Here is a 24,113-nt window from a genome sequence, read left to right as displayed (position 1 = left end):
TCAAAATAAAGAACTGCTTATGTAGATGAGAAAGAAAGTAACGAGATTTTATTAAAAAAATTATGAGATTTACCAAAACACCACTCTCTATATGATGATCTATATCATAAGATATAATAGTTCAAATTTTATTTTATTAATAAGAGCTGTAATTTAAATGATAAAAGGTAATTATTATAACAAGTTCAAGTGAAAAAAACAAAAACTTCATCTAAATAGTAGGTTTAACCGGTATAATTATATCGTATAAAATATATAAATTTATATATTTATATGATATTTTATAAAAAATTATGTGTTATAATTTATATTGATATAAAAAATATAAAAAATATATTTTTAATTTTATTAAATTTATATAAAATTATTATTAAAGTTTTAAATATAACTTTTTTATATTTTATTTTTACACTATCAATTTATCATATTTTAAATTATCACGAGCTTCATTAAAATTTAAAAGAAAATGTAAAAGGTATAAAAGAATTTAGGGATTAAGAATTTCCTTTTCGTTTCAATTCCACCTGAAACGCTAATCTCACAAATTTCCCAAATCGGGAGAAGATGCCTGGACCAACACTGGAGATGGAGCCAGTGGAGCCGCAGTCATTGAAGAAGCTCAGCCTCAAATCCCTAAAACGTTCTCTTGATCTTTTTAGCCCTACCCATGGTCAATTCGCTGCTCCTGACTCCGAAAGGTTGCAACTTTTTTCTTCATAATAAAAAATTTACAATTTTTTTTTCATTTATTTACTCAAATTTCATTAAACCCTACTTGAAAACTAAAGTTTCTATTTTGGAATGCAGCAAAAAAATTCGCATGAGCCACAAGGTTAGTCGAATTTGCTTGAATTTAGTTTTTTTTTTTCAATTATTATTAATGTGGATTGCTTATTGATTTATAAATGGATGGTTGATTTAAAAATTGTTAGATAAACGTTGATTTGCTTGAATTTAGTTTTTTTTGTTTCAATTATTATTATAATGTGGATTGTTTATTGGATTATAAATAGATGGTTGATTTAAAATTTGTTAGATAAATGTTGAGTATAGTGGAATTAAAAGCTCGCCTGGTAAACCATCGAGGCAAGTCAATTCTGGCTCTGCTGATGCCGGGAATCAACGTCTGGCGCCTTCGAATGCCCTTGCTCTTACAGGTAATATTCTTATACAATTGAATAGAATGAAGGGTTTTAGCTTGATAATTGTTCAATTAAGTTTCTTGGTTGTGTCTGTTCTGAGTAGCCTGGTACTTAATGATGTTAGATACTATGATTTTGGCAAGTCACCACTTATGTATATTTTAGTAGCTTGTTGCCTATGCTGAAACTTGTGTAGCTGTATCTGTAAATGGTTAATGGAGCAGGTCCAGCAGATTGTAGGGATTCACAGAGGGAAGGGACTCAAAATGCTTTGGTTGTTGGTCCATCTTTGCAACCAAAGGGACAGTAAGTTCTCTTGCTCTAAATTTTTTATATGCTGATTCTGGTATCATCTCCCTCAATGAAATGGCAGATGTGGGTTTTGGTTTTAATGTTGAACGGGATTGATCCCGAGACATATAGGTCTCTGCATCCTTGTTCTATCGGAACCCTTTACTACTATGCAGAAGAAACTGTTTGCTCAGTGCTCGTACTAAATTTTTTCTCTTTCGTTCCTCGTTCCCAGAAATGATTTTGGTACTTCAGGCAAAAGCTCTGCCATGGTTTCTGCTTCTGCGCCCTTTTCTGAAAGGTTTTCTCTCGCTCCCTGTTTTGTGTCTTCTGACTCCTTGATAATTTTATAAGTTGTGCAATTTATTGTGCCTTAATACATCTCTTTCCCATGATGGGTTTTTTAATTGCTTACATGCTCTCATATGTGGAAATTGATCTCTGTTGCAATTAGTCCTATCAATTCATTTATCATTCACTTACCAGTATTTAGGCATGCAGTAAGGTTTGTAAGTGAATGTGCAGAAATATGTTGTGGCTTGTCCATATGGCAGGATTTATTTGTTCATTTGATTTATAAGTGCTTACAAATTGGTGAAACCATTTAAGTCTGTTCTGTTATGGCATGCCACTCACATCCTGCAAATATAGGACAATGTAGCTTGAAGATTTATGGTTTCTTTCATGTGACAGGCTAACAACCTCTGCAATAATAGAAAGAATCCCAAGCAAATGGCCACGTCCCATGTGGCATCGACCATGGAAGAACTACAGGGTGAGAATCTCTTTCTTTATGACATGGTTGCTGATAGCAATGTCAGTCGGTTATGTTGTTGATTTCATGGTCATGTTCAATAGAATAGAATTTTGTCTTTTCCTCTTTTTGTTTCCCCTTGGGGGCACACACAAACACTTTTGGACATCTTCCCTGTCCTCCACTGGGTTACTTAGTGGCCTGCATCTTTCTTCTCCATCATGCTGATATGTGTGTCCTAGTCTTTAGATAAACATGTTGATAAGCTACATCGAGAGTATTATTCACTAATTTCACTTTTGTGATAGTGCAGTCTATCTCATTTGTTGAATTCCTCCTGTTGAACCTCTTTCATGGCTACATTCCAGTTCCTGCAGATTACTTGACATGTTTAAATGGGTAATGCAGGTCATCAGTGGGCATTTGGGATGGGTGAGATCAGTGGCCTTTGATTCAAGTAACAATTGGTTTTGTACTGGTTCTGCAGACCGTACAATCAAGGTATATAATTGTGCAATTGGAAGTTATCAATTCTTTCTCCTTCTCTCTTTCTTTTTCCTCTCCTAGTAAGTAAGCTCTATAAATTGGATATTGATTTGAAAATTCAGCCGTTTCTTTTTGAAAATGACTTTTGTCTTTTCTTTGCCTTAATTTCGGTTTGTGTTAGATATGGGATGTAGCAAGTGGAACGCTAAAGCTCACACTAACTGGACACATTGAACAGATACGAGGTTTGTTTTAAGCAATTTTCTCAGGTGTTAATAGTTTTTACTGGCTAACCATGCTGTGGATGATGATTTTCAATCATAGATTTGGAATGATTCGAAAGATATATTTTGTTCACAGGCCTTGCTGTCAGTAGCAAACACACATATATGTTCTCTGCTGGTGATGATAAGCAAGTTAAATGCTGGGACCTTGAACAAAACAAGGTCTGAACCACATAAACTTATTGCTTTGGATCTGTAATGAATTAGAACATAAGAAGTAATTTTTATCCCCTCCAACTGTTGGCATCATTCTTGTTATTGAAACTTATAACTTGCTCTATAGGTTATCCGGTCTTATCATGGTCACCTAAGTGGTGTTTATTGCTTGGCACTTCATCCCACCATCGACATTTTGCTAACTGGGGGACGTGATTCTGTCTGCCGGGTATGAAATTTTTCAACATATAGAAACTACTCATAATTTATTGTTTTCAATACAAGTTGATTTCAGCCGCTTATGTAATTGAGTTTTTATGGTTTATGCTGATTTTGGAGTCGTGAAATCAAATTTGTATCTGATAGGACCACAATTTTCAGGTATGGGATATTCGCACCAAGATGCAAATTTTTGCATTGTCTGGGCATGATAACACCGTTTGCTCAGTTTTTACTCGACCAATGGTACAAAGACATTTTTCTTTCCTTCGCAATCCTTTTAACATGAGAAATTGTTAAGTTGTTAATTTTCTGCCTTACATGGTTGCAGGAAATTTAATTTCAATTTCCTTTTATTTAACCGTATTATGTAATTGTGTTTTGGGCTAATGGATTATCTTTTAATTGAATTATGCTTCTCATCTTACAGGATCCACAAGTTGTTACTGGCTCCCATGATACAACCATAAAATTCTGGGACCTTAGATATGGTAAATTAAACTTATGTGACATTTCCTTTTTTGTTTCTTTATTTCTCATCTTCTTCCATTCCATATGTAACATGTTGGTTGTTCGATGTCCAGGAAAAACGATGTCAACTCTAACACACCATAAGAAGTCTGTGCGAGCAATGGCACCACATCCTAAAGAGTATGTGCCCCTACATCCTAATTATTAATTTATGTGAAAAATGGAGCTATGGCTGTATTTACGTTGCTATTCTCTGCTCTTAATGTTTCTCAACTTTTCTGTATCAGGCATTCTTTTGCATCTGCATCAGCTGACAACATTAAGAAATTCAGTCTTCCAAAGGGAGAATTCTTACACAATATGCTGTAAGTGAAAGCAATTTTACTTCATTTCTGGAATTCTAGACGTGTGTTTGTATTTTTAATGAACTAACATAGTATCTTTGTTTGTGTTTCTGGAGCAGCTCTCAGCAGAAGACTATAATTAATACCATGGCTGTCAATGAGGATGGTGTAATGGCTACTGGAGGTGCTTATAATTTTTTGTTTTCATTTCAAATAATTTTGACTTGGTGAATTTTTTGGTGTATCATGTACTCCCTGACCTACCTGTAAATATGTAAGCAATGCTTCTAATCATTTACCCATTCCACTTATCGAAGGTGACAATGGAAGCTTGTGGTTTTGGGATTGGAGGAGTGGTCACAATTTTCAGCAAGTTCAGACAATTGTACAGCCTGGTATGTTTTTTTCTGGATTCTTTTCGGTGAGGTTTTATTGATTATACAATGGGAAGATTTCTAACACAGTGAGAGGCTTTGTTACAGGCTCATTGGATAGCGAAGCCGGTATATATGCTCTCTCTTATGATGTAACTGGTACAAGATTGGTTACCTGTGAAGCAGACAAGACCATTAAAATGTGGAAAGAAGATGAAAGCGCAACTGAGCAAACTCATCCTCTCAACTTCAAACCACCCAAGGATATTCGCCGGTTCTAATCACATCTCTGCTTGTCTGCTTGGTGACCTATCCTAGTTTTGTACAATGTTTTTGAGAAATTGCGATCAAGTTAGTTGTATTCTCAGCCAAACTAAATGAGAAGGTTATTTTCTCAAAAACTATCTTTGATTAAGAGACAAAACAGTTTGCCGGTTTCAATTATCACGGGGTTCAAATCCTACTAGCTTCAACTATATATATAAAAACAGTTTGTCAATTCCTAGCTAAAGTCCCCGATAATGGTACACTCATTGAACCTGTTTTGGTGTTAAGGCAAGACTATCATATCCAAAAGCAACTGTTGGCGGTTCAAGAAATGTAAAAATTTCACGTGAAAAGAAACAGGGGAAGATCTCTCCTTTTTTATCTGAACATGAAAAGTCTGGTTCTTATTGAAAATTTGAATCTGTGATTAAGTCACATCAAAATTTTATGATAGGAGTAATTTTTAGGAAATCAATGATCAGTGCTAAAATCATCAGTGTTTTTATTAGAGATGAAAATGCATTATTAATCCGAAAAAAAAAATCATAAAAGCTGCATCGACCACAAGTGACAAGCCTCAGAGCGATTATACAGGGCAATTCCATGCATTAACCCTACTGTACCGGTCACTTGTAACAAATGCTCACTCTCTCCTTGTAACTCTCGTTTCCTACTTTAGAAACATTCAAAATTTTCCAAAATCAAAGCTCTCTCAGGCCATTTTCTCTAAGAAAATAACTATTAAACATTTTTCTCCAACACTCCCATCGCAAAAATGACATCCGAACTGATTTATAGAAACCAAACAACCCCAACACAACCAGCTCTCACTTCACGAAATAAAACTTCAAACCTTGTCAGAAATACGACAACCTCATATCGTTACATGCTTCAGAAGCAGCGTTTTATCTTTGTTCTTGTCGGTATCGTCATTGCTGCACTCTTTTTCCACACTTTCCCTATATCACCATCACAAGAACCGAGTCATGGTATAATTTCAGACCATATTTTGGCATCCGAATCCTCTTATGTGACTCGGAGAGTACTCTATGAAGCATACCCTGAAGCGTTTCGACGCAATAATGTTGCTGGCAAGGTGCCATTGGGAGTGAAAAGGAAGAACTTGAGGATTGTTGTTACCGGTGGAGCTGGGTTTGTGGGAAGCCACCTTGTGGACCGACTGATCGGAAGAGGCGATAGTGTGATCGTGGTTGATAACTTCTTTACAGGAAGGAAAGAGAATTTGGTGCACCATTTTGGTAATCCTAGGTTTGAGCTCATCAGGCATGATGTTGTTCAACCAATCCTCTTGGAAGTTGATCAGATTTATCATTTGGCTTGCCCTGCTTCCCCTGTTCATTACAAGTTCAATCCTGTCAAGACCATTATATCCTTTTTTTTTTCTCTGTATCTTCCTTCTTTCTCTGTCTGTCTGTCTGTCTGCATGTGTAATTTGGAATCCTTGATTTGATTTTGGGCTATGTATCCACAAGACCAATGTGGTAGGGACATTGAACATGCTAGGACTTGCAAAAAGAGTTGGTGCCCGATTCTTGCTAACAAGCACCAGCGAGGTCTATGGTGATCCTCTGCAGCATCCCCAGGTTGAGACTTATTGGGGCAATGTCAATCCCATTGGTTAGTGTTCAATGGCTGCTCTATACCTCTTTACATTGCACGTCACTCACGCTTTTCATCTCCTCTCCTACTAATGAAAGCCCCTCGCAATTACATTCATATGATTTAAGTTGTTCCAAAGTTCCCTAATCCCATACATGTCCGGCATATCTATATATATAAATATATATATGTTAGTGTATAAATTTTATATACTGTAATTGAATCAGATAATATCATATTACCTAATAATATATAAAATCTATACACTGACAGAACATCAAATACATATACGAAGAAACAGAAAATTTATGAGCCTTGTATTTATGAATTGCTATAATTGTTTAATGACAGACTTATGATCCTCGAAATATTATTGATGGTGGAATTTGTTTCTACAAAATCGTGACAGAGAACTCTAAACATGAAGTGAAACACCTCCAGAATGTGGCATATTGGCTGGAACATTTGTGTTGTTTTGAATGCTTTATTAACACGTTTTGATACGCCTATAGGTGTAAGGAGTTGCTACGATGAGGGCAAACGTACGGCAGAGACCTTGACAATGGACTATCATAGAGGCCTTGGCATAGAGGTTATGTTATTTTTGCTTGCATTTCATCATTCATTTTCACTGTTCTAGCTTGCTTCATATTCCCTAAAAGTTGTATGGAAGGAAACACAGTAATCTGTAAACTGTTCATTCATCAGGTGAGGATTGCCCGGATTTTTAACACTTACGGACCACGTATGTGCATCGATGATGGTCGAGTTGTCAGCAATTTTGTGGCCCAGGCATTAAGGAAAGAGCCATTGACTGTCTATGGTGATGGAAAGCAAACCAGGAGTTTCCAATATGTTTCAGACCTGGTAAACTTTATCTGATCTATTTATCATGGGTTAATTTTCAGTATCCTGTTTCCATCAAGGCATTAAGGAATGTTGGTCACTTAGATCATTTGCATGGTCATAAGATGGATTTTCTTTTTCCTCTTTTCTGTTCCTGGCCACTTCTATTTGATTGGTATTGAATCTCACAGAGATTTCCAGGTCATAAGATTATAAACTTAAATATTAATGGTGAAAATAAGACTCTGATAAGAAATGTTCTGTTGTATATTACACAGGTGGAGGGTCTAATCCGGTTGATGGAACGCGATCATGTGGGTCCTTTCAATCTTGGAAACCCTGGTGAATTCACCATGCTTGAACTTGCTGAGGTAAATTGCGGTGCTTCTTCCCATCATTCCTGGACTATATTATACTTGAATGAGTTTCTTTTAAAACTAATGTGTAAATTTAAACTAGTTTTCCAGCAATCCAATCCCCTTTGGGTGAAGAATGATGATCAAGAATCAAAGAATAAAGCTATTTTTTCAGAATCCAAACAAAATTGACTTCTTTTTTCAAGTATCCGTATCCGACAAATATCTCACAGATGATAGCATGTATATTGTCGATTGCAAGCTTCATGTCACAAGGATCCTATGAATCTTTTTGGTGGATCCAAGTTCTTTTTGTTTTTCAGTTCATCAGATTACATATATAAAATTCAACATAAAATAGGAAGTGCTGGGTGAGCAAAGAAGAGTAAATTTGCGTCCTGGTTGATGCAGGTGGTACAGGAAACAATTGATCTAAATGCAAAGATAGAATTCAGGCCAAACACAGAGGATGATCCACACAAGCGAAAACCTGACATTTCAAAGGCTAAACAGCTGCTTGGTTGGGAGCCAACAGTGTCCCTCCGCAAAGGACTTCCTCTCATGGTCTCAGATTTCAGGCAAAGAATCTTTGATGACCAGAAAACAGGTGGTGCAACCACTGAATAATTTTTGAGAAAAAAAAATTGGATAATAGCTATTAATCAGAGAGCCCTGTTTTAAATCCTTAATGGAATAATAAATTGGCTGCAGCTGAAGCAAACCCTTCCTCCTTCCAGGGATATTTTTTTAGTTTTTTCCTGAGAATTAATAGAGCAATCCAATTTTTGCTTGATCCTTTGCTTCTCATTCTGTTAAATTTAAGGGCAACTCATATATTTTATTGTCTTAGCCTTTGAAGTTTGGAATTGCCAACTAATTAAACATTTCTTCAATGTTGAACTTTTAATTTCGATAATTAAGGTTTAAATCCTATAGTTTCAAATATGAAAAAAAAATAAAAATAAAAACACAATTAATAATTTTGAAATTTTTTTATTTTGTAGTTCATTGATGAATGTAAAAAGAATGTTACCCAATCTGATGAATTGCTTACAAAATAATGAGTTATTCATTATTTCAATTATCATATAGTACCTATTTAAATAAATTTTTTATAAAAAAATATCTTATTCCATAGATAAGAGAAAAAATTATAAGTGTCCGTAATTTGAGAATAAAATGTTTATAAGTATTAAATTTAAATTTTAAAACTGTATGAACTTATTAATAAAATCTTTGATGAAATGATTTCTTAATTTATGCTAAAAGTTAGAAAATATTAAATAAAAAGTTTACGTTTAATACATTGAAAGTAAATCATAAAATTATAATATTTTTTTAAAAAATTATTATGACATAATTTGATTAATTTGATTAATAAAATAATATCATTCGATTTACTGATAATATATAATATCCAACAACACATTAAATATAATTAAAAAAAAAAAAATCTCTTTTGTAAAATTTGGGAGATCAAAAATAAAAAAAGATGTTGGAAGGAAAAAACAAGTAAGATGGGCTTTGACTTCTTCAACAAACGAAACCCAAACCCAATCCTACCCAGCCCTCTAACCCAACCCAACCCAACCCAACCAAATACCCTTGCCTGCCAAGCTCATTCATTTCGAATAAACGTTACCCTCCCGAGGGACAGCTCTACTTCTGCCGAAGAAGCAAACGCCTCACCCAACTCTGTCCACCGATCAGGTTCTTTCATTATTTTCTATTTTTTCTGCTGATTTTATCTTTTTTTAAATAATAAATTTTCTCTGTGTTTGTTCAAATTCTCTATCATTTCTCTATTTTTCGGAGATTTTTTTTTTTTTTTGTCTTTTAAGGTTGAAGCTTAAGCGAACTTAAAATCGAGCATTGGGGGTATACTGTAATTAGGGTTTTTGGGCAGTGAATTAGGTGTAAGCAATCAGAGTTCTTTTCTTTACCAAAATTATCCTTCTTCTCTTTCAAATCCAACATTTCTCTCTTTTATTTGACTATGCTCTGTGTCGTGTCTGTGCTTCATAGGTTGCTGGAACCGAGCTTGGATGTTTCTTTTCTGTGATTTATTGGATGTCAGTTTGATTATTAGGGTTTATCGGATGTTCTTTGCTTTATTGTTAGATTATTATATTTGGAAACTGTTTTGCTACTACGTTAAGTGAAATTATTTCCTTTTTGGGATATGCTCTAATTGCAGTTCTTATTGAAGTAGAAAGACCTTTATTAATAGCATCCAAAATGTCAAGAAAAGGTTTGATGGAGCAAGACTTAAGTAAACTGGATGTAACTAAGTTGCATCCACTCTCTCCCGAAGTTATATCTCGCCAGGCTACTATAAATATTGGTAATGTTCAAACTCTGTTGTGATCAAACTACTTGTACAATGTATCATTATGGTGCAAATGTTATGGTTAATTTAACTCCTAGTTGTTGCTCCTGGCTTTATTGATCAAAACTTTGATTTGCATTTCAACTTATCAGGCACCATAGGGCATGTGGCACATGGGAAGTCAACAGTTGTGAAAGCAATATCTGGAGTGCAGGTGGTTTAGCTTATTTTTAGTCAGTGATACCCAACTAGGATATGAGAAATTACCTTTGGAGAGTCTGCTTAGGATTTTGTGCCTTTTGTATGGTGACTAGTTTTGCTTTTGAATTGTGGAGTCTAGCAAATGTAACTCATTGTGCCTTGTGTGCTTTATGCTTTTTCTGCAGACTGTTCGTTTTAAGAACGAGTTGGAGCGTAATATTACTATCAAACTTGGATATGCAAATGCAAAGATATACAAATGTGAAGATGAACAGTGCCCTCGTCCTATGTGCTACAAGTAGGTTGATATCTAGAAATTGTTTTCTTAGCGAATTTCATGAGTATTAATAAAAACTGCAAGTGTGATCTGAAATTGTATTTGTAGGGCATACGGAAGCGGAAAGGAGGATAATCCTCTTTGTGATGTCCCTGGCTTTGAAAACAGCAGGATGAAGTTGTTGAGACATGTATCTTTTGTAGATTGCCCGGTAAGGTCCTAAGTGCTACTCTTTGGAGATAAGGAGGTTAAGTTTTATGTTTTCTCACTCTCTCACTTTCTCACTCACTCTTGTTTCAGTGCTATAAAAGGGATTAAGCATATTGCTTTTCAGATATCATAAAAGTCTTCTATTTTGTCATATATGAATTTATTTTTTATCTTGGATGTTTCCATCAGGGTCATGATATTCTCATGGCTACCATGCTTAATGGAGCGGCAATTATGGATGGTGCATTACTTCTCATAGCTGCCAATGAAAGCTGTCCACAACCTCAAACTTCTGAGCATCTAGCGGCTGTTGAAATTATGCGACTCCAGCATATTATAATTCTTCAAAACAAGGTTGATCTTATTCAAGAGAATGTAGCCATCAACCAGCATGAAGCAATTCAGAAATTTATTCAGGTTACCCTTTTTGTTTTACAAATGTAGATGGATGTTTCATTTTTGTTTTTCTTCTGATTCTTTTGGCTAAAAATTAATTCATTGCAGGGTACTGTTGCTGATGGTACACCAGTGGTACCAATTTCTGCACAGCTAAAATATAATATTGATGTTGTGTGTGAGTACATTGTTAAGAAGATCCCCATTCCAGAGAGAAACTTCGTCTCACCACCTAACATGATTGTCATCAGATCATTTGATGTCAATAAGCCCGGGTTTGAGGTTGATGAGATTAAAGGTGGTGTTGCTGGTGGAAGTATACTCAGGGTATGTTTTTATTTAGGATGTACTTGTTAGTCTTTATTGGAGATGAATGCTGGATGCTACAGGTGCTTCTTATTTTCAGTTGTTGCACATTTTTACTTACTAAACACTGGAGACTTTCCATACATTCTTGCTTGTTTCATGCTTGTCTGTAACAGTGTTAAGGTCTATTTTCTGTTAAGTAATTGACAGTCCAAGAAATAGCATCCATTTATCAAATTTACAAAATAATTAACTTCTATCTTTTTGTAGTTGCTAGAGAATGGAATTATAGTGAGCTTATATAGCTTTGTTTTGTAGTCATCATTATTTTGTTAATATTTGTTCATTTCAGGGTGTTTTGAAGTTGAACCAATATATTGAAGTTCGTCCTGGGATTGTTGTTAAGGATGAAAATGGGAACATCAAATGCACACCCATATATTCCAGAATAGTCTCACTGTATGCCGAACAAAATGAGCTACAATTTGCTGTTCCAGGAGGTCTAATTGGTGTTGGAACAACTATGGACCCAACTTTGACACGTGCTGATAGGTTGGTGGGTCAAGTCCTAGGAGAGGTTGGGTCACTCCCAGAAGTTTTTGTTGAGCTTGAGGTAGGTGCTGAATTTTTCTAGTAGGGAGCCACATTTAGTTTGCTTACTATGTGGCTTATGTTAAGCGAGTGCAAGATGGTTTTCTAGTTTATCTCTTTCTTCCTTGCTTTATAGGTTGGGAAGTCATAGCAGTGAAATCAATTTTGTATTTGTTCAACATATATTTTAATTTCAAATTGAATGAGGCATGCATATTCTCCCTCTCATTTTCTTTTCTAAGAAGGAGATGGGTTTGGTTTGCAAAGTGCTGATGGTTATTCTGTTGGTTGTTGTCAGTGGCTGCTGCCATGGTGAATTATCATAGAAATTGTTGCCTGATAACAAAAATGAAGAGTAAATGCTGACTGCTGTCTTTTCTAATTATGCAGGTAAACTTCTTCCTTCTTCGAAGGCTTCTTGGTGTTAGGACAAAGGGCTCAGAGAGGCAGGGGAAGGTGTCAAAGCTGGCCAGGGGAGAAATCCTAATGTTGAATATTGGGTCTATGTCAACCGGGGCTCGAGTCATAGCTGTAAAGAATGATTTGGCAAAGCTGCAACTCACATCCCCTGTGTGCACCAGCAAGGGAGAGAAGATTGCACTAAGTCGGCGTGTTGAGAAGCACTGGCGTCTAATAGGATGGGGCCAAATTCAAGCCGGCACTACCCTTGAGGTTCCACCCTGCCCTGTTTGATTACCGATAGACAGATAGACAGAAAGCAAAAACATCAGTAAAAATAAAGGCTGAAGCAACGATTTTTTGTTGAAATGTGGGAAGGCAGACAATATCTCGGTAATATTTTTGTCAGGTGGAGAAGAAAACATTGTTTGGGTAGTCTTTATCACTGTGTATGTCCGATCTTCGAACTTGATTGTTCCTTGCATTACATTTTGAGCTCTGCCTTTTTTTTTTTTTGGCCCTCTGGAAGTCTTTTGAACTATCCGGAAACATGGAATTTTTACCAGGCTTTGTTGTTGGCAGACAATGTTGAAATTAGAGTTGAGAAGATTTTTGCCCGAAACTTTTGTTCGTCTTCACGAAGCCGTATACGCCTATCCGATTTTTTGTCTATGAAAAACTATTCCAAGAGGATGGGCCGAAACTTAGTAAATGAAACAATAAATGTTGTTGAAATTGGGCCAGAACAGTTAAGTTAAATTATATAATTCGATTTCTTTTCATCCGGATTTAGTGGTATTTTGTATATTAAAATTCACTTTCAGTACATTCCAATCTAATTATGAATTAGATTCTGAACCCAAATCCGAATTCGAATCCAATTGGATATTGACCAATGAAACCCGTATAGACGTAAGCCTTATTGGGTATTTGACCAACACCGAAGAAAATCTAATCTAAAAGACTAAAACCTTTATTGGGGTTAAAGAACATGATGTCCCCAATGGGTCCAAAGGTTAATGTGTCGAACCATTATTACTTAACAATGTATGTAATGTACCCATGGCCACCACCACGACCACGAAGCAGCTTTTTTCATGTCGTTTTACATTTGTGTACTTCATCATCCAAGCCCCTCTTGTCCCTCCTTCATCTTCTTTCTAACTTCCTTCTTTCCTTCTCTATTTTACTGAACTTGATTATCTAGTAGACTACTCCTGTTGATCAAGCTCTCTTTATACTGTAAGTAGAAGGGGTTTTTTTTAATTGTTCATTAGAGTTCATCTTGTTTGAAGCGTTTGAGAACAATAAAATCTTAAATACATCATAGTAATTTGAGAAAGTGTGCTTTTAAGATCGTCAAAATGGATATTGATGCTTTGGTAAAATATATACGAGTAACTTTAGGCTTTGGCATGATGCTTTTGGAATGGAGGAATATTTTTTATTAGGCGTGTAGTCACGTTTCAAATTCATTACTATTTCTAACTTCTTGAATGGAAGCTACTTGTTATCTCCATTCTCATCTATCATTCTTCAACAATCAAATAATTCATGGTTTTTGGTTTCATGATGGACTTCCACAGACGAAGATGGAAGTGGAAAGATGCAAAAAAATCATTAACTATATGGCCCAATCTGAACAATGATTAAGTTCGTTAGCCACTCATTTTCTTGTGTGAATTCCACCAAAAGATGCGTACATATGATATGGAGAGAAAGGAAAAATCGACTGGTTAAGCAAATGGCAGAAACCTCAACGCAAGTGATGGATCGAATCAAGTATGCTATTAGAACTAGATTGCATGGGCTTAATAGGATTTCAGCGATTGTTATTAATAAAGACCTTTGTGACGCACATGAATTGTTGTTTTTTATAGCATGTCACTGCTAGCTTAGATGAATGAATTACAAATTTATCAAAATAAAAAAGAAAAAAAAAACAGTTTCCAAAGCAAATTGTATGGTAATATAAGCACTTAAAACAAGTTAAATCCACCAATTTCATGTTGTTTAATTTGTAGATAAGATTGAAATACTAAGATGAATAGCTCTTTGATATGGAAAGTCTGATGAGTTGTTTTTCACAATAATGGCAATGACTAATTTGTTCATGTGTAACCCCACAAAGGATACACATGATTGAATTAAAATCTCAATGAAAACATACTACGGCAAACCAGATTCCTGATTGAAAAACAAAACTCCAAACTCCCTCTTATTTATCCATTGTTCTTACGTATGATTACAAACGTATCTTGCCATCAGCATGTCTTTCGATACACCAACTTGTAGATCCCACGTCATAATGCATGTTTTTGTTAATATAAATATATGGAATTAAGACCAAATTTGTTGTTATATTTACGAGTCAATTTCGAATTTTATTGTTATATTTTTAAAGTTGTTTCTAAAATTTGTTAGAAAAAATAAATAAAAAAAGAGGAATAATATAATAGAATTTTAGCTTTGAGACGTAAAGAATACTTTTTTAAAGGGAATTATGTCTTTAGGATATAATAAAGTCTCAAACTCTTCAATCAGAAATAATAAAAATTGTTATATTGAAAGATTTATTTATAATGAATGAACAAACATAAACTTCTATTCATATGGTTATGACATTTTATATAATTATGAGTTTTATTAATAATAATTTATTTTTATTCAAATAGTTATGACCATTTGTCATTGATAATTGTTTCTGCTCAAATATAATTATTTAAAATATAAATAAAATTCATACAAAAATTAATTTTATTCATTAATAATTAAATCTTTCTATCCAATGTAGGATGCACTATATTCTAAACTACCAACAATCCTCCACTAGTTTGAAATATTGGTGCTTAATTTTTACCTTTTACATAAATAAATATTATGAATACAAGAAAGTATCTCTCAATTTAAACCTTCAATTAGTATATATATCTTAGAATTTTAATAAAGTTGATGGGATCCGTAGATTAAACCTCAACTCCTAGTGTTAGAATTGAAAATATAACACATATATACTTATTTATTCTTCTGTTAGAGGTTTATAACTGCTTTTAACAATATTATGGTCATGTGCTTGTCCTATTTATAAACATTTATAAGAAAGACTCCAATTTTTCTTGTTGAAGTGACACCACTTTTATATTTATATAGGTAGAGTTTTCATTATGTCTCCATTGCTTTAGACATTTAAAACTCTATTAAGAGTATAAAAACTCATCTTTCTCATGCAATGGATCATACTAGTTTCTAAAATTTGAATGAATTTTACTAGTGTTTAACAGATACATAAAAATAATTTGTTTTTACCCATTAAACTTTAAAATTAGAGGTTACTAATTCAAAGTTGGATTTTCATTATCGATCTCTAATAGTAAGGATTTAAATCAATTCTACTTGTAATACTACTAACCAAATATTTTGGAATTCAATTTTTTTTTATGGTAATTACTTACACTTGAGATTGAATCTCTAATATAATTACTTTATGCTAATATATCCAAATTTTTTATTTTGTATATCATTTATATGCTCCAGACATTGTTGCCTCATTCTTATCATTTTAAGAAATAGTTAGTTTTGATTGTGGCCACAACTCTATATTTATTAATTTCAGCCATCATATTTTCATACTTTTATACATTTTTAATGTAATTATACTTATAGTATAATTGGATAAAGTCAATGAATAAGCCAAATGATTTTAGTCCTTTTAAGATTTTTAAAGACCTTTTTATGACTTTAATAAGTGTTTAAACTTATTAGTTTGTATAATTTGCTCATAAAATTATACTAAAATCTTACAATACTATAGTGGTAATTTTTATTTCTTTTGATTATTATCACTTCCACTATATGCAAGTATGCATTCTTTTATTAAAGAATATCTCACTCAATTATCAAGATATCATATATACTTAATCAAATTGTCATTTCATTTATCTTTTCACTATTTGATTTTTTTTAAGTAGAAGACCTCCAAACTCACCCTTAATGAAAGATAATTAGCTGATATCTGAATATTTCAATAAAAGTTTCAAAACTTTTATATTTTGATTCAATATAAGAGTTTATATCAATAAGCAGTTTCACATATAATCATGCTTCTATAATATCTTTTTAAGACTTTTATGTCAATTCATAAATATTTATATGAATCTATTCCATCATGGACACTATTAATAATTTTAACAAAACCATTTTCATCATTGAAATGGATCAAATAGCATTCTTTTTGCTATTATAAAAGTTTTCAAATTTACAAGATTTTTGAATCACTCATGGCTTTCAAAGTAAATATACTTCAAAATTTTCACTATATAAAACCATATATGATAAATCATTTTACAATCCACGAAGCAAACCATATACATAACAAAAATTACCGTAACATGATCAAGATTATGGCACCATTTTTGGCTTATGGTTATTCGAAGCCAATCATAATAATCCACCTCATACATACAAATCATGTAGATTTGACTATTAAAATTATTTCATTTATAATGATAGCTTTTAGTGAAAATCAACTATCTCAAATGTTATCATGAGTTTTCAATGAATATAATAATTGCCTAATGGTCAATTTCAAGTTCATGATTATTGAAACCTCTAAACTTGATTTCAAAATTTTATAAAAACTTTATTTCTCCACCATTGTATAGCCTATATATCTCTGTTATTTACCACATTTAATTAGTTAAAAAAATTTTGGATATATAATAAATTTAAACTTTACTCATAGGACTAATATGCATATATACAATAAGAGTCTATAGTATATTTAACTCTAATTTTAAATACTTTCACAATCATTTTGCAACTAATATGTTCATATCTAGATCACCATATCAATGCAAGTAATGAAACATGAAACATGAAACATGAATCCAAAAAATCATTTTCATAAAATAGTATAAACAATAATTATAATATAATGACTACTCATATTTCATGCAAAAATTCATGATGAATTTGTATTGTTTAAATCATTGATTGGCTAATTCTAAGGCTTACGGCTTTCACAAACAAATATTATTATCTAAGCTCATATGTTAATATGGTATATAACCAGTCACATTCTTGCCATAGTCATGAAACTATTGAAAACCTCAAAATTTTGTTCACTTTTCATTTTAATAGCCTACAAAAGGTCATTTTTTTCGATACAAGAAGTAAAAATACCTTTATTGTTTTTAACCAATTATGTATTAATTGGATGATGGTATTCTATCTTCATAGTCCATATCTTTCTTATATGTATAAGAAATAAATTTTCATCCCATTCAGTTCATTTTTGTAATATATGGCAAACTGTACCAATGTTCTCCATACCATCACAAAATGAAATTAAACACATGCATGTATTGGTGCCTTTAAAACATTAAATTTGCATATTCTTTTCTAATTTATAAACATACCTAATTAGACATTGATGAGCATCCTTCAAAATGCTAGTAACAATATATATATTTTTTAATGGTATGTCTTTTCGTTTAATCAAAATCCCATATGCGAAAAGTAACAATATTTTTTTTAACCATTGATTAACTCTTTGACAATTTTTTATGTGATTGTTCACAATAAAATTTTATTTTATAAAATCACTTATAGTATAATACACCTAAAAGGCAAAAGACATGTCACACTACTATGTTTCTGATAATAATCATTATTTGGTTTATTATCCACTAATTAATCCATGAAACAGCATATCTTAATAATAATTATTCACATATATCAATTTAATTTAATTGGTTTTCACAAAAATTGAACACTAGTCAAATTTTGAACCAATAATAAATTTAAAATATATATATCAACCTTTGATTTATAAACGACTAACAAATATAGAACTACACAAATAGTTTGACTCAATTTATTATCTTAATTTTGGTGTCATAATTTAAAAATAAAACTAATCTTGCAGCCAAATCTTATTTTTTGCATATATTCTCCACTACAGTTAAATTTTCATGGTAAATTTCTTTACCCATTTCTAATTGTTTTTCATAAAAACCATGGGACAATTTGTCTGCTCAATGTGTAACAAAGATATGACAATTAAATAATCGGTTATTCTATTGGGACCCAATTTAATTCGTTACTTGATAACAAGTAATAATTCTTTTGATTGTAGATCAATTCATGTCTTTCTCTTTTATGTTTTCAGGTTATTTCTCATCTCAATCTTTATAAGTATCGATTTTTTAAATAAATATAATACAATTCATTAAACCCAATTGTGGGGTCAATTTCAATATATCCATAAACTTATGTAATGTAATCAATGTTTTGCATATTATATTTTGATTTTACACACTAATGAAATAAATTGTTATCATGTTTATCTCATTCAATCAATATTTTTACCAGTAATTATGCAAAAAATAAAACATATACCTCTAATGAAGATCTTTATAAAAATTAGCATTTTGGTTCATAGAAACATTAATCCTTTGACACCTTGAGCTTCCTATAATATTGATCTCTAAATCATGACAATTTTTCTCTTTGTATCTTTCTTGTGTGAAACATAAAATTTTCATAATTGCTTTTGAATTGTTAGAAAAAATAAATACGAGATGAGGAATAATAGAAAAGATTTACTTTGAGGTGTGAATAACACTTTTTTAAAAGTAATTATGTCTTTAGAATACAACAAATCCTTAAACTCTCCAATTAAAAGTAATAAAAAAGGTTATATTGAAATATTTATTTATAATGAATGAACAGATATAAACTTCTATTCAGATGGTTATAACATTTTATAAAATCATGAGCTTTATGAATAATAATTTATTTATATTCAAATAGTTATAACCATTTGTCATATGATAATTGTTTCTATTCAAATATAATTATTTAAAATATAAATAAAATTAATACAAAATTATTTTTATTGATCAATAATTAAATCTTTCTATCAAATGTGAGATGCACCATATTTTAAACTATCAACAAAATTTAATATGTGTCATATTATAAGGACAAATTTAATTGCTCTAACTTGCAAAATTAAAACATTTTTTTTATAAAAGAGCCGACAATACGAAATAGAAAATAGAATTGCATGTTTAAATTTTTTGAATATAAGGTGTTTATTCGATCGGTTCGATTAATTTCAAATTGAGTTATTCAAAATTAAATTAATTGAATTATATTATTTTATTTTCATTAATCTAATTGAAATTATTAATTTCAAAAATTAACTGATCGAATTTATTTTGATCGATTTAATTAATTTTTTCGATTAACCAAATAATAAATTTATTTAAGTTAAATTATTATTTAAACTTTTAATTTCTTATATTTTAAACAAACTAAATAAAATTATCTAATAAAATATTCAAATACCTAAATATTATGTTAAAAAATTTAACAATTTATGAAATAAAATGATTTATTTTTTATATTTTTTATTTTATATTTAAATTTTGATCAATTGATTAATTGAATTAAATTGATTTGATCAATTAATTCAATTAAAATCGAATTATGAATACTTTTATTTGAATCTTCTCCTCTAAAGATAATTATATAAAACATAAACTCTAATTCAACTCAAATATGTTTTTGAGCATGCAAAATTTGTTGGAATTCCATGAATATAAGTAAATTTGTTTGGCATTTAGTACTCACAAATTAATCAATGGTACCGATGATGATGATGTCCAGCTGAATAACAAGGTTAAGATGAGGGAAGGGATGGGGATTGAAAAAGATACATGAAAATAAAATTTCAGCACTAGGCATGAAGAGCCTTTTTGAGTTTTGCACCTTCCCAATGACCTCTAAAGCTAGCAGCGAGTATCTTTACTTGATAATATCCCAACCAAGCATCTACGTTACCAAGCACGAGGAAAATTTCCCATGTCTTGGTGGATTAAAAAGTGCAAAAGTTCATGTCCTGTGGTCCACAAAATTAATGTTTCAGCTCCAGTAACAGTATCCCTGGCCAGCAGAAGCAGGCTTTTGCTCATGCTCCTTTCAATCCTGTACTTCATCTCAAGTTTGTGTCTTGTCATGGCTTCCCCGGATTTTTTTTCCTCTCCCTACATTATCAAAACATAAATTGGAGCCACCAAAGTTTCACCTGGATCTTAATTTATCTGGTAGTAAATATAATTTATTTAAATTTGACAAAGTTAACTCCTCCAATATTTCTTTGTCATTACAAAAATTTTACCCTAGTAGCTGATGATGTGATATTGCACTCAACTCTCTCTTTTATCCTGTCGAGTTTCCTTGAATGTGAAGTCATTTAATGAGTGTTTCAGTTTGGCAGGAGGGGACCCAAGAGAGAGCATGAGGGATGGAGTTCAGTAGATTGATGAAATGTTATGTCATGCTTTTCTCTTGTTAACTCTCTTTCCAGTGAACCTGAATTCTCCTATCAAAGTTTTGCAGTCTTCATTTACATTTTGCAGATTTTGTTTGCATTAGATCTCTTCAATAGCAGTATGACTGCATGCCCCAACCCCAAGCTGCTAACTGATAACCCTAGTAGGAAACACAGAAGTTGAAGCAGTTGGAAAAATATTAATTTTCTGTTTAGTATAAAGCCTTATTAAATGTCTTTTAAGATACCCGAAGAAGGGATTATACCCAAACAAGTATGGAAGACTTCGGATGAGCCAATAATGGCTCAAACAGTCATGGTGGTTGTTAACATGGGGGCTACTGGTCTGATTAGCATTAGCTAGGCAATAAATATGTTTTGTAGTAGATGTTTCCAGTGGTGTCTAAGACCAACAAACATGTGTATGCATGTGATCGGAGGAAAACTTGTTACAGAATATTGAAATCCACATTTCTTTGCCATTAGTAAGGTGCAACCTAGAAATAAACACTACAAAGATTAAAGAAAACAAATTTTTTTTTTTTAACAGAAAACTTCTTCAGATCACAAAGTGAACAGATCATAATTATAATACTAGTCAAACAAATCTTCTCCTCCTCGAACCAGTTTCCACTTTGCCAAACTCAGAGTTTTGGATAATAGTACTCCAAATTCAGTGCTAATCTCAGCCAACCAACAGGACCAGCAACTTTGTAGAACGGAATTATTTGCAGATATATAGAAACAATAAAAAAAAAGAAACTAGTGTTACATTACTAATGGAATAGAGTCCAAGAAAGATCATAAACACAGAAATAAACAGGTAACTAAATGTAATGTGTATTAACCGAAATCAAGAGCCCTCAAAGTTCTTCTCTTTAGCCTCTAACAGCTAACAAGGAAATGCAGCCAGGTTGGAAGTTGTGTTCTCGTTGTTTGATTCTCTAATGATGGTATCTCTCTTACCAGAAGAAGCCTTGCTGAAGGCTCTCATGGGACTGGCAAAAGCCCAACTCCAACTCTTACTCCTCCCATGAACAAGAGTTCCAGCCGTTGATTTCCCATTAACATCCTCAGCTGAAGTGGATACCCAGTAAGAAGACGAGGATGAGGATGATGAAGAAGAGGTCATGATGAAACCACCAAAAATGCCACCACACTTGACCCTTTCTTTCATTGCAGATGATGAGGCAGCAACTTTTGGTTTGCCTTCCCTTTGTGACTCCACTCTCCTGAGAGTGCAATCCCCAAACCCAGTTGAGATTCTTTCAAAGAAATCACCAGAGAAACTCCTGCTTCCACAACCAACAGATCTAGATCTTGAAACCTTGCGCTCAAATGATGATGCAGGAGTGGCTTGACTATTAGGACTATCATCATCCTCCACTACTACAATGCCTCCCTTCCTGGACAATGATGATCCCAAGCATTTCTCCTTTGGATTCACAACAGAACCAGTGGCTGCAGCTCCTACTGCTGCTGGTGTTGCTGTTGATGTTGTTACTGCTGCTGCCTGTGCTGCTACAGAAGCAATCTTATCTAGCTTTCTGGTACTATGGGACTTGGCAGAAAGATAAAGAAATGACCAGAAACCACCTCTCCTTCTGGGGCTAAAGTCCTCAGCATCATCAACAGAAGCATCCAAGAACCGGCCTCTCCTTGGAGTTGTAGTCGACTTGCTTCTCTTAAAAACGATATCAGCAGCAGCAGCATGATGATGATCTGATAACGCCACCACGATCTTCTTCTTCTTCTTTGCCAAAAGGAAGGGGATCCTGGCCCGCCTTGTATGATATTCTTGATAATGACTATTATTGCCACTATCGTTCCTACTTTTTGTTGTCGTGGGACGAACAGACAGAGAGAGAGAAAGAGATGAAGAAGAAGAAGTATCGACAACACCATTGCCACAACTAGCAGCAACGACGCCAGTATCAGATCTAAAAGAAGGAGAGGAAGAAGATGAGGATGACCCACGAATAGGTAAAGGAAAAGAAGAAGAAACCAACTTCCCTAGCTTTTCCTGAAGGCAAAATGCACAGATCCCGCCAGCGTTATTTCTATATGGATGATCACTGCACAGCATACCGTCTCCCATATCTTCTTCACCAACACCAACTCTTCCTCTCCCTTTGATTCCTTCCATCATGTTGCTATCTTCCAAAGCAATAATATCTCTTGAGATTCTCCAACCTACGAATCTTTTCCTTGTTATTGTTATTGCTCTCTTTTCATATCAAAGACATGCGTTTTTCTTCCCAAGTCGCTTACTTTTTTCCTGCTAAGAGAGTGAAAAGGAAAGAGATGGGAAGGGAAGATGCAAACAAAATTAAGGGAAGCAGAGCGTCAGAAAGTGTAATTGAGTGGGAAAAAATGGCATTGAAGTAAAGAGGGGGTGAAAGGGGGAGAGTCCCCAGGAGCACGTGCAAGACTGGCCTTACCAATACATTAAATAAAGAAATAAAGTGTATAACAAAGACAGGCTAAACCCTATACTTTTTGCGTCAAAGCACCGGCACAAGAATCTACAAACACAGCACTCTCTCTCTCTCCCCCTAAGCCCCCTCTTTCCTCTTTGCACGTATTCCGTTCTGAACTAGAGACGTCAATTACATATTAATATTGTAAGATACATTGAGAACAAAATTCAAATCTGATTTATTATCTTCGAACTGAGTTCGAATTTTAATAATTTGATTTATTAAAAAAATTAAATTTAAGTATTTAAATATTTATTTAGAGTAATTTATGAATGTAATTAAAATTTTAAATTTTAATATATTTTTATTATTTTAATTAAAAATATATTATTTTATTTATATATATTAATATGAGTTTAAATTTAAATACAAACACATAATTAAATTTAAAATTAAATATAATAATTAAATTTATTTTTATTAAATAAATTTAATCAAATAAGTTTAGATATCATTATTTTTATTTTGAATTAATTTTAAATTTAAAAATTAAAATTTTTTACCAGGTTTTTTCCTTACTCCAGGTTAGCTCTGGAGTTTTTTTTTTTTTTTTATTATTTCTCAAGTCCTTTGTTTGGGATTGCCCACTTTTTTATGTTAGAAGAATTAGAAGAAGAAAATGCTTCGAATCTCTCTTGCATAGATATTAGATAATAGATTCCTTCTTTCTGCTATTGGATTACACTATTTGGCTTCTTTTGTCTCTGATCTCAAAGCTACCGGTCATCAAGTTTATTACTTCTTTTAACAGTCGCTCGCCTCTATGTAGTGATCAGTGTCTTAATATTTGAATTCCAACAAGTATAGAGGTTGATTGGACCGTTAAAAATTAGTACTTAATTACTACAGCTACAAATTCTACACAGAAATACTTACTTCAAATAAATTCGAATGCAATTGAATTTTTTATTCATTTATAATATATAAGAAGCGTCAAGGAATTTATTGATTTTATTGAAAAATATATGTTTAAAAA

The 24,113-nt window shown here is 32.7% G+C and overlaps 4 protein-coding genes across 6 annotated transcripts; 3 read left to right on the top strand and 1 right to left on the bottom strand.

Moving 5' to 3' along the window:
• Positions 1-408: 408 nt before the first annotated feature.
• LOC111292891 (protein pleiotropic regulatory locus 1-like) lies at positions 409-5,020 on the top strand. Its single transcript, XM_022885518.2, has 17 exons — positions 409-698; positions 808-832; positions 1,037-1,157; positions 1,367-1,448; positions 1,669-1,734; positions 2,127-2,208; positions 2,596-2,688; positions 2,855-2,918; positions 3,034-3,119; positions 3,241-3,342; positions 3,495-3,578; positions 3,763-3,823; positions 3,917-3,983; positions 4,091-4,168; positions 4,267-4,331; positions 4,465-4,542; positions 4,630-5,020. Exons 1-17 carry the CDS (start codon positions 565-567, stop codon positions 4,800-4,802), a joined length of 1,461 nt encoding a protein of 486 aa, XP_022741253.2. The 5' UTR covers positions 409-564; the 3' UTR covers positions 4,803-5,020.
• A 465-nt stretch (positions 5,021-5,485) lies between these two features.
• On the top strand, positions 5,486-8,364 carry LOC111292920 (UDP-glucuronic acid decarboxylase 2-like). Its single transcript, XM_022885562.2, has 6 exons — positions 5,486-6,175; positions 6,279-6,426; positions 6,921-7,000; positions 7,117-7,275; positions 7,533-7,625; positions 8,022-8,364. The coding sequence occupies exons 1-6, from the start codon at positions 5,564-5,566 to the stop codon at positions 8,235-8,237; spliced, it is 1,308 nt and encodes a 435-aa protein (XP_022741297.1). The 5' UTR covers positions 5,486-5,563; the 3' UTR covers positions 8,238-8,364.
• Positions 8,365-9,218: 854 nt separating this feature from the next.
• LOC111292900 (eukaryotic translation initiation factor 2 subunit gamma-like) lies at positions 9,219-12,941 on the top strand. Of its 3 annotated transcripts, none has more exons than XM_022885529.2 (9): positions 9,219-9,320; positions 9,808-9,954; positions 10,092-10,153; positions 10,326-10,438; positions 10,526-10,628; positions 10,817-11,044; positions 11,132-11,350; positions 11,682-11,942; positions 12,311-12,941. In XM_022885529.2, the coding sequence occupies exons 2-9, from the start codon at positions 9,849-9,851 to the stop codon at positions 12,611-12,613; spliced, it is 1,395 nt and encodes a 464-aa protein (XP_022741264.1). In that variant the 5' UTR covers positions 9,219-9,320; positions 9,808-9,848; the 3' UTR covers positions 12,614-12,941. The 3 variants fall into 3 exon arrangements, with proteins under 3 accessions (XP_022741264.1, XP_022741272.1, XP_022741287.1); XM_022885537.2 differs by having other exon boundaries at positions 9,245-9,320; positions 9,823-9,954; XM_022885552.2 differs by lacking the exons at positions 9,808-9,954; positions 10,092-10,153 and having other exon boundaries at positions 9,299-9,320.
• An 8,141-nt stretch (positions 12,942-21,082) lies between these two features.
• Positions 21,083-23,220, bottom strand: LOC111298577 (uncharacterized). The gene has a single exon (XM_022893303.2). It carries the CDS (start codon positions 22,804-22,806, stop codon positions 21,550-21,552), a length of 1,257 nt encoding a protein of 418 aa, XP_022749038.1. The 5' UTR covers positions 22,807-23,220; the 3' UTR covers positions 21,083-21,549.
• Positions 23,221-24,113: the final 893 nt, after the last annotated feature.

Source organism: Durio zibethinus, chromosome 16, assembly GCF_047325235.1.
Source record: "Durio zibethinus cultivar Kanyao isolate XHJ-2024 chromosome 16, ASM4732523v1, whole genome shotgun sequence".
NCBI lineage: Eukaryota > Viridiplantae > Streptophyta > Magnoliopsida > Malvales > Malvaceae > Durio > Durio zibethinus.
Note: the sequence above shows the minus strand (reverse complement) of the source record. Positions and strands in the feature narration are given on the sequence as shown.

Coding starts and splice junctions, on each gene's coding strand:
- LOC111292891 (XM_022885518.2), top strand. CDS start 565: ATGCCTGGACCAACACTGGAGATGGAGCCAGTGGAGCCGCAGTCATTG. Junction 1,158..1,366: donor GAATGCCCTTGCTCTTACAG/GTAATATTCTTA, acceptor TTAATGGAGCAG/GTCCAGCAGATTGTAGGGAT. Junction 4,169..4,266: donor GAATTCTTACACAATATGCT/GTAAGTGAAAGC, acceptor TTTCTGGAGCAG/CTCTCAGCAGAAGACTATAA.
- LOC111292920 (XM_022885562.2), top strand. CDS start 5,564: ATGACATCCGAACTGATTTATAGAAACCAAACAACCCCAACACAACCA. Junction 6,176..6,278: donor TCAATCCTGTCAAGACCATT/ATATCCTTTTTT, acceptor CTATGTATCCAC/AAGACCAATGTGGTAGGGAC. Junction 7,626..8,021: donor CCATGCTTGAACTTGCTGAG/GTAAATTGCGGT, acceptor TGGTTGATGCAG/GTGGTACAGGAAACAATTGA.
- LOC111292900 (XM_022885529.2), top strand. CDS start 9,849: ATGTCAAGAAAAGGTTTGATGGAGCAAGACTTAAGTAAACTGGATGTA. Junction 10,629..10,816: donor TATCTTTTGTAGATTGCCCG/GTAAGGTCCTAA, acceptor TGTTTCCATCAG/GGTCATGATATTCTCATGGC. Junction 11,943..12,310: donor AAGTTTTTGTTGAGCTTGAG/GTAGGTGCTGAA, acceptor CTAATTATGCAG/GTAAACTTCTTCCTTCTTCG.
- LOC111298577 (XM_022893303.2), bottom strand. CDS start 22,806: ATGATGGAAGGAATCAAAGGGAGAGGAAGAGTTGGTGTTGGTGAAGAA.